The 10,118-nt window shown below is 28.5% G+C and overlaps 2 protein-coding genes across 2 annotated transcripts; both read left to right on the top strand.

Moving 5' to 3' along the window:
- Window positions 1-985: 985 nt before the first annotated feature.
- LOC147807704 (degenerin deg-1-like) lies at window positions 986-1,909 on the top strand. Its single transcript, XM_087166763.1, has one exon. It carries the CDS (start codon window positions 986-988, stop codon window positions 1,907-1,909), a length of 924 nt encoding a protein of 307 aa, XP_087022889.1.
- Window positions 1,910-7,798: 5,889 nt separating this feature from the next.
- LOC122269943 (degenerin deg-1-like) lies at window positions 7,799-9,160 on the top strand. Its single transcript, XM_043045380.3, has one exon. It carries the CDS (start codon window positions 7,799-7,801, stop codon window positions 9,158-9,160), a length of 1,362 nt encoding a protein of 453 aa, XP_042901314.3.
- The last annotated feature ends 958 nt before the right edge of the window (window positions 9,161-10,118 follow it).

Below are 10,118 nucleotides of genomic sequence, written 5' to 3'. Positions count from 1 at the left end.
AAGAATTAAAATGAATAGTTGAAACTGAAATTTAGAGTGGCAGACTGGTGACTAGGGAAAATAAATTCAAAAGATTTAACAACAAGATTCAAGGAAATTGCAAAATCGCGCGCTAAAGATTTTAAATGCTGGATGTAACTTAAAATATTCATTCCCCATTTCTTTCAAAAATTGCGAATTAAACTCCACTTAATACTAATGAAATGATATAAGAAAGCAATCTTTCAATGTCGTCGACAAAACCTTTCAGTCAATGACTTTGAAAGGAAAATAATTTCGTGGTTTTTTTTTGGTACTCTAAGATGAAATGTTGAAACTGAATGTTAGAGGGGAATATTGATGGTTAATAAAACTAAATCCAAAGGAGTAACGACTATTTTTTTTGGTAAATCATTAAATCATGAGGTAAGCTTTCGAAAAATGAATGTAGTTTAAACTTTTCACGGCATTAAAAAAAAAAAAAAATCGGAGGAAATATTTTATAAAACCCGTCACTTAACAGTAAAGAAAAAATATGGCAATGCTAACTCACATTGTCGCAGATAAAATCTTTAAGAAATCATCAATATATGCGATTGCTCGAATTGGATTTTCAAAATCAAACTATCACAAAATATTTTGGCTACTCATATTATCAGTTGGATTATGTGATTGTGCATACAAGAATCAAATATTTCTTTCTGTTTACTTCGAATATTCTGTAATAGTATCTCTTCAAGAAGAACAAATTTTAGAATCAGGTTTTCCTGCCGTTACTATTTGTAACCTCAATCGAATGAAAGCGTCCTACGAAAGTTGCAATAACGACGACATAATGGAAAATGGTTGCATTCATTCTATTGGCGAAGATGATGGTGATAAACCAGAAGATATAGGTTCTTCTGTTAAGCAAGACATATCTGAATGACGCAGTCTACTATCTTGCAATGGTACGTTTAATACAGAATCTCTGTCAAAGCTGTATTTAATCTTCAAATATTTACGAATGAGCAATAAGAATCGAAGATTTGTAGCATATAAAGCATCAGAATTAGTGAAATTCTGCAGTTTTAACATGCAGTTATGTTCTTCGAAAGACTTCAAGTACTTTCAGAGTCTCAGATATGGTAATTGTTATACATTTAATAGTTCCAGCAAGTATGGTAACAAGTATATTAAGTTTTCTGAAACAGGATACAAAAGTGGATTGGAATTATTACTGAACTTGGGTTTAAATGAATACATGTCAACCTCTTCGAAATCTGGAATGAGAATCTCAGTTCATCATGCTTCAGAAGCTCCAAACCCAGAAGTAAATGGCGTTGACATAAATCCAGGGTTTGAAACATCGATTGTTCTAAAACAAATGGCCATTCAACGTCTGCCTGCACCATACAAAGACAAATGCATAAACTACAACTCGCGTATTAATGAAAGCAGTGAAGAAGAATGCATGAAACTATGCCTTCAAAAACTAAGTTTTGAAATTTGTGGTTGCATTGATCCAACTTTGATCCTAATTCCTGGAATGAAGCATTGTAATATATTTAACATGAGTGATATTTGTTGTTTGGATGGAGTTCAAGACAACACTACTCGACATGAGTTATCATGTGACTGTCCGCCATCTTGTTATGCAGTCTCTTACAGCAACGAGATTTCAAAAGCACGGTTATCAAAGACTGACGGTATTTTGTCGAACAAATCAAAAGGCAATTTTATGAACCATTACGCTCGTTTAAAGGTATTTTACTTCACTTTCACCCAAAATACTTTCAAACAAGTACCAATGTTTGAAGAATCTGAAATTTTCAGTCACTTAGGTGGTGAACTGTCACTGTGGTTGGGTCTTTCCCTGTTTGCCATTTTTGAAATAATGGAAGCTCTAATAATTCTTATCAACGCATTTAAAGCCTCACGTAATAAGTAAAAATAGGAAAAAAGTTTCTATTCAAAGGTAACTTCTTAAAATTTCTTTGATCAATGAGTTTTGAGTTTTTCAAAAAACTCCATCGAAACATATTTGATATTTTAATAAAACATTTTTTTTCGAAATCTTGGTGGGTTACACAGAGATATTTACTTAGAAGGATATAACAAGCTTTGTTTTGCTGCATTTACATAATTTGACTGTATATAAAGATATTTATGCAAGATAAATTTTTTAATACAAATAATTGCAAAACTTATTAAAAGTTACATCATTTTAGTCAGAATACGAAATAGATACTGTGGAAATTCAGATAATAACTGAAGTACCAATTTCGAATTCACCAATCTCATAAATAAGCTTAAATCTTTTTTTAAAAATTTAAAGAATGATTTCATGCTTTTTTCACGTTTATTTCTTTAGGTTTGCATACGCAAATTCGCATCTAATAATCCCAAATAGATAGGAAGAAAAAATTTAGGAAAATTCCTCTTTATTTGCTAAGTCTTAAATTCTACTCAAGTTGTGTATTAAATAAATAAAAATACATAAAACATTATTCAGTTACTTGTTTTAATATTCACTTATAAAGGACGGAAATCGGATTCATGTGATAACTTGGGTCTCAATATACATTCTGAAGAAATTTTATTGAAAAAATTTCCTTAATGAATTTGAAATATAAATGGTTGACTGACAAAACTCTGTTTTAATTACCAATAAAATTAGCAAGATAAATGTTTGTATTTACTTTTCGCAAAAAAATGCTTAATAGTTTAGTAAAGCTGTCCATTTGATCTTTAAAAGTGTCATAAGCTTAATTGTATATTTTTTTATTTATTTAATTTTTCTTCTATTATTATTTTAGATATAATTATTTCTCTAGATATAAATATGAAACAGTCAATAATATTAAAATCCATTCTCTTTTGGCTAAAACCTATAATAATAAAGTCGTTAGCCCGTAAAATATTATTTTAGCTCATATCTCACCATTAAATAAGTGTGCTGATTGATTTTTACAAAAGTACCAATTTATTTTGCTACTGTTTAAAGGAATTGCTACCATATAACCTATATATATATATATATATATATATATATATATATATATATATATATATATATATATATATATATATATATATATATATATATATATATATATATATATATATATATATATATATATATATATATATATATATATATATACAGTCAAACCTCGATATCTCGGACTTGAAGGGAGAGGAGAAAAAATTCGAGATACCGAAAATTCGAATTATCGAAAATCGCATGTTATCGATGGTAGAATAAAGAAAAATGTCCTTTATTATTACACTTTCATTTAAAAAAAGATTCAATTGTTGTCTGCTTTAGAGATGTGTAGTAAGAAAGTTTGTCTATAACACTTTCTAAGTGGACTATAGCTTTAAATGTCTTCTCTAACATATTCGGCTGCCTCTCAATAAATCTCCTTACAGTGCATACTGCAGAAAGTGCTTGTTTGTTAGTAACATTGGGTGGCAAATCTTCGATTTCCGCATCCTCTTCTTCTGATAGTTCACAAGAAGCTTTCGTTTGAGCGATGATATCATTGTCATCCCAATGACCACACACTGTTACTGCATCATCAACGTTTACAAAGTCATGAAATTCCATGTCATCAAGTTTCATGAGTCCGGGCAATCTGTCCCAATCACTTTCGGGGTAGTTTTCAGCAGAATTAACGATATTGATTGTTTGACTAATTTCGTGATCTTTAATGAATCAAGCTTTCTTGAAGCCATTTATTATTGTAGACAAAGATACATCATTCCATGCCACTGACGTCTTTATGCCCATTTTTTAAAAAAAGTTTATTAATATGAGAATTGGTTTTCTATTTTTAAATTTTTTTTTATTTTTTTTGGAATAGTTTTTAATTTTCAAAAGAAAAATCTACGCTACTTATGGAGAAAAAAAATTCAAGTTATCGAGGGATGATAAAAAAAAAATTCGTAAAATCAATTTTTTTTTAACATTGAGTGTATAGGAAATTTGAAGGGAATTTTTTTCTTCGAGATATCGAAAAATTCGTGAAATCGAGGTTCGAGTTTACGAGGTTCGACTGTATATATATATTGGATTCTCTTTACAGTTTCTTTCTTGATATAAACTCCTTGTTTAAACCTGAAGAAGAGGTGAGGTAAGACAGGACATATAAAAATAAATCAGAATTTCATAATAACCAATGTAATATCGTATTCCGGACCTTTACTTTTATTTATCAAAAATATCTTAATTTTATACTTAAATAAATAACTTAACGTTCGACATAAAATAAATATTTTAATTACATAAGTACATTTAAACAGACCCAGAAATAACTATTTTATCGCAATTTTATGATTTGATTGTCAACTTCGTGAAAATTAAATTGCGATAAAACATCTATTTCTGGACTTATTTGAATAATAGTGTAAAATAATATTATAAAAAAAATAATGCTAAATGGAGTGTAGACCCTCCTCTTAAATAATTAGATATGATAGCCCTATGTGCGAAACATTAATATATATATATATATATATATATAATTTTTTTTAAAAGCTATTAATTTATCAGTTTTTTAGACCGACTTTTTAAAACGAATATAAAATAAACTGTAAAAAGAAATAAAAGTACAGCGTTAAAACTTTACAAATCCATAAAATTTTCGAAGCCAAATCGTTGTTGAAAAATGGTGATGTAATATTTTTGAACATGATTCTTCTTTATTTTTACAATAAAGAATAATTAAAAATTGTGCTTAATTTTAACATCTTAAATGTATTGATTTGTGCATTTGAAAGTTATGCTTTTATTTATTAACTAGTAACTTGAATTTCTGTTTTGTATATTTTAACTAAATGTAAAATATTTTTTATTTTATTTTTATTTTTAGAATAGCATGTTTTTAAAGTAAAAAAAAAATGCTTATTTAATCTAGGTTTTAAAAAAAAACTTTTTTTTTCCTCTAAAATATGCATTTTAAGCAAATTTACTTTAAATATAACTCGAATATTCTGAAGAAAGTTTGTTTTGTATTTTCCCGATAAAGTTGTAGTCAACAATCGTAATAAATAAAGTTTTGATTGCTAACGCTTATATATTGTAAATATCTCGAGGCCGAAGTAAATAAATATTGATTTGTACTTGTAAATTACACTGTACAGCAAAAAAAGTAAATAAATAAAAATAAAAAAAAATCTAAACTTTTACACTGTTTTCGCTGATTCTTACAAAAAATGGATTCCTGAATTTGAATACGACACCCTCCCCCCCAAATACCATTTGTTTTTCGACAACATACCTCCCCCCTTCCTTAGATTGTAAATGAAAATCTTAAAAATTTATCAGTTTTTTTCTCTCGAATTTTTTATCTGATTTTTTGCATGCGCTAATTTTCAGCACCGTTTTTCCTCTATATATGTAGCCTCAATTCTGACTAAAGCGGGTGTGAGGATGTTTCGGGAAACCTGCGAGAGAACGGATAGTTGAAAAGTTTTAATGCGTGAACAATTTTAGCACGCAATGAATAGGTGTGATTTGCATTCTTAAATTGTAAAAATAATCATGAAAAAAAGTTACATTTTTCAAGCTTTTCGTCGCAATTTTCGTATCCTAAAGAATATAATTTTAAATCACAAAATACAAACTTTGAGCAAAATTGCTCAAACAGATCCTTAGAAATCAAATTTTAAATATCTGACTGTCTTGAAATGTTTATTATTTTTTTTTATTAGTATTTGTATAAATTTTACAGAAAATATTTATTAATAATAATTATTAATAGTAATAAATATTTTCTATTATTAATAGCAAATATTAATTGATAGTAAATATTTATTATTTTTTATTAGTTTATGTAATAAAATTCTACACCATATCATGTTTTTAATTGCCCTGCAGGCCTTATCCTCTTAAACTACCCTACAGAAGAAGATTTATATTCATTTAATGCCCCAGAAATAGCAAAGACTATTCAAGCACACCATGAGATATGATTCAATAGAGGATACGACACCAACCAACCGATAAAAGTCGAAAAAAAATTTTTTTGCAAGGTATACAATTTCGTATAGCATTTGAAAGAATATAATATGAAATGACAAAATACAAAATTTGAGCGAAATTGGTCGAATAGTTCCTAAGAAATCGAATTCTGAAGAAAAAAAAACGTACATTTAAAATTCCGATTTCTCAGGAACTATTCAACCGATTTTTCTTAATTTTGTATTCTGCCATTTAAAATTGCATTTTTTGAAATGATTCAAAAATTTGTATACCTTACATTTCAAAATTTTTGGGCTGTTATTAGATAAAATGATAAAGATTTTCAAAAAGTTACATTTTGCATGGAATTATATTTGAATGAAAAGATTTTATGATTGGGTGCAAAAATTTTTTCAATTCCCTTAAAAAGTTCTTGAGACAGTTTGAAATACGCAAAAAGTAAAATTGACATTCAGAGGTCCAAACTTTGGACCATTCTCCGGACCAAATTATTTGGACCATATATATCACAGATTTCGGCTAGCTACTCCCAATTTTTTTGGGGTCAGAAATCCGAATCCGACGAAAAAAAGGTATGTTTATTCAGAATAAATGCGATCTGTATTGCCTGATTTCGTAACATAAAATAATGTCTGCATTTGAGCTCACTTTCTTGAATTATTAAGATTGAGTCCAAGAACGTGAAGGTCCGATCATTAGATCAAAAGTTAATTAGGATGGTCCATTTATTAATTAATTCATTTATTTTTGCCCTCTGTACATACACTTAATTTTATATAATTTTCTTGAATAAAAAAGCAAGTACTTTTATGACCATTTTCTTCAAAATTATGCGATTGAGGAGGAAAATCCCCTCAAACTCCCCCTTCTAGCTACAACTATCATGTATTAGGAAGTTTCAACTCTTTAGTCCCTCAGAAAAAATTTAGCATTTAAAATAATTTTCCTCATAGGGGAAGCATATATAATTCTTGATTCGTAACTACTATTACTGAATTTGTAAATTTCATATTTATTTTTCTTCGTGTTTCAGATATTTTCTCAGCTTGCTTTTTATGGTTCATGGCAATGAAAACAAAATAATGGTTTTGATTTATTAAAATGTGCACGTGGAATTGTATATTAGAGTGGAGGACTACTGATTAACGAAATTAATAGAAAAAATGTGACGCTGTATCCTCTGAAAAATATTGATTTTTTGTAATTGTTGGAATTGGTTTAAAATAAATAATCAATTGCAATAACACTGGTAACTAATGACATCGCTGACAGAATTTTTAAACGAAAGGTTTGGAAAAAAATAACTTTTTGCTCTCTGATGAATTAAAATGAGTAGTTGAAACTAAAATTTAGAGTGGCAGACTGGCGACTAGTGAAAATAAATTTAAAAGATTTAGCAACAAGATTCAAGGAAATTGTAAAATCGCGTGCTAAAGTTTTTTAATGCTGGATGTAACTTAAAATATTCATTCGCCATTTCTTTCAAAAATTGCGAATTAAACTCCACTTAATACTAATGAAATGATATATGAAAGCTATCTTTTAATGTCGTCGACAAAACCTTTCAGTCAATGGCTTTGAAAGGAAAATAATTTCGTGTTTTTTTGGTAAACTAAGATGAAATGTTGAAACTGAATGTTAGAGGGGAATATTGATGGTTAATGAAACTAAATCCAAAGGAGTAACGACTATTTATTTGGTAAATCATTGAATCATGAGGTAAGCTTTTGAAAAATGAATGCAGTTTAAAATTTTCACGGCATTAAAAAAAATAGAAAAAACCGGAGAAAATATTTTACTAAACCCGTCACTTAATAGTAAAGAAGCAATATCGCAATGCAAACTCACATTATGGCAGATAAAATCTTTAAGAAATCATCAATATATGCGATTGCTCGAATTGGATTTTCAAAATCAAACTATCACAAAATATTTTGGCTCCTCATATTATCAGTTGGATTATCTGGTTGTGCATACAAGATTCAAATATTTCTTTCTGTTTACTTCGAATATCCTGTAATAGTATCTCTTCAAGAAGAACAAATTTTAGAATCAGGTTTTCCTGCCGTTACTATTTGTAACCTCAATCGAATGAAAGCGTTCTATGAACGTTGCATTAACGACGACATTATGGAAAAGGGTTGCAGAGTTTTAATTAACCAACAAGTTGGTGGTCAAAAACTAGGTATAGATTCATTTGTTAAGCAAGATATATCTGAACGACGCAGTCTACTTTCTTGCAATGGTACGTTTAATAACGAATCTTTGCCAAAACTACATTTAATCTTCAATTATTTACGAATGAGCAATAAGAATCGAAGATTTGTTGGATATAACGCATCAGAATTAGTAAAATTCTGCAGTTTTAACATGCAGTTATGTTCTTTGAAAGACTTCAAGTACTTTCAGAGTCTCAGATATGGTAATTGTTATACATTTAATAGTTCCAGCAAGTATGGTAACAAGTATATTAAGTTTTCTGAAACAGGATACAAAAGTGGATTGGAACTACTACTAAACTTGGGTTTAAATGAATACACGTCAATCGCTTCGAAATCTGGAATGAGAATCTCAGTTCATCATGCTTCAGAAGCACCAGACCCTGAAGTAAATGGCGTTGACATAAATCCAGGGTTTGAAACATCGATTGTTCTAAAACAGATGGCCATACAACGTCTGCCTGCACCATACAAAGATAGGTGCATCAACTACAACTCGCGTATTAATGCAAGCAGTGAAGAAGAATGCATGAAGCTATGTCTTCAAGAACTGAGTTTTGAAATTTGTGGTTGCATTGATCCAACTTTAATCCTAATTCCTGGAATGAAGCATTGTAATATATATAACATGAGTGATATCTGTTGTTTGGATGGAGTTCAAGACAACACAACTCGACTTGAATTATCCTGTGACTGTCCGCCATCTTGTTATGCAGTCTCTTACAGCAACGAGATTTCAAAATCACGTTTATCAAAGATTGGTGGTATTTTGTCGAACAAATCAAAAGACAATTTTATGAACCATTACGCTCGTTTGAAGGTATTTTACTCCACTTTCACCCAAAATACTTTCAAACAATCACCAACGTTTGAAGAATCTGAAATCTTCAGTCACTTAGGTGGTGAACTGTCATTGTGGTTGGGTCTTTCCCTGTTTGCCATTTTCGAAATAATGGAAGCTCTAATAAGTCTTATCCGAGCATTTAAGGCCTGAAGTAATTAGTAAAAATAGGAAAAAAATTCTATTCAAAGGTAACTTTTTAAACTTTCTTTGATTATTGACTTTTGAGTTTTACAAAAAATATCATCGAAATATATGTGATATTTTAATAAAACATTTTTTTTTTTCGAAATTTAGGTCGGTTACACAGAAGTATTTATTTAGAAGAACATAACAAGTTTTGTTTTGTTTCATTTACATAATTTGAATGTATATAAAGATATTTATGCAAGAAAATTTTTTTAATACAAATAATTGCAAAACTTATTAAAAGTTATATCATTTTAGCCAGAACGCGAAATAGATGCTGTGGAAATTTAGATAATAACTGAAGTACTAATTTGGAATTCACCAAACTCAAAAATAAACTTAAACATTTTTTTAAAAATTTAACGAACAATTTCATTCTTTTTCACGTTTATTTCTTTGGGTTTGCATACGCAAATTCACATCTAATAATCCCAAATAGAGAGAAAAATAAATTTTAGTAAAATTCCTCTTTATTTGCTAAGTCTTAAATTCTACTCAAGTTGTGTATTAAATAAATAAAAATACATAAGATATTATTTAATTACTTGTTTTAATATTCACATATAAAAGACTGAAATCAGTTCATGTGATAACTTGGGTCTCAATACACAGTCTTAAAAAATTTTTTAGAAAAAATTTCCTTAATAAATTTGAAATATAAATGGCTGACTGACAAAACTGTGTTTTAATTTATCAGTAAAATTAGCAGGATAAATGTTTGTATTTATTTTTTGCAAAAAATGCTCAATTGTTTAGAAAAGCTGTCCTTTTGTTCTTTAGAAGTGTCATTAGCGTAATTGTATTTTTTTAATTTATTTAATTTTCTAATATTATTATTTTAGATAAAATTATTTCTCTAGATATAAATATAAAACAGTTAATATTATTAAAATCCATTCTCTTTTGGTAAAAATCTAGAAAA

Source organism: Parasteatoda tepidariorum, chromosome 6, assembly GCF_982258835.1.
Source record: "Parasteatoda tepidariorum strain Cologne lab strain chromosome 6, Ptep-v5.0, whole genome shotgun sequence".
NCBI classification, from domain to species: domain Eukaryota; kingdom Metazoa; phylum Arthropoda; class Arachnida; order Araneae; family Theridiidae; genus Parasteatoda; species Parasteatoda tepidariorum.
The sequence above is the reverse complement of the archived record's forward strand: the minus strand, read 5'-3'. Positions and strand labels throughout refer to the sequence as shown.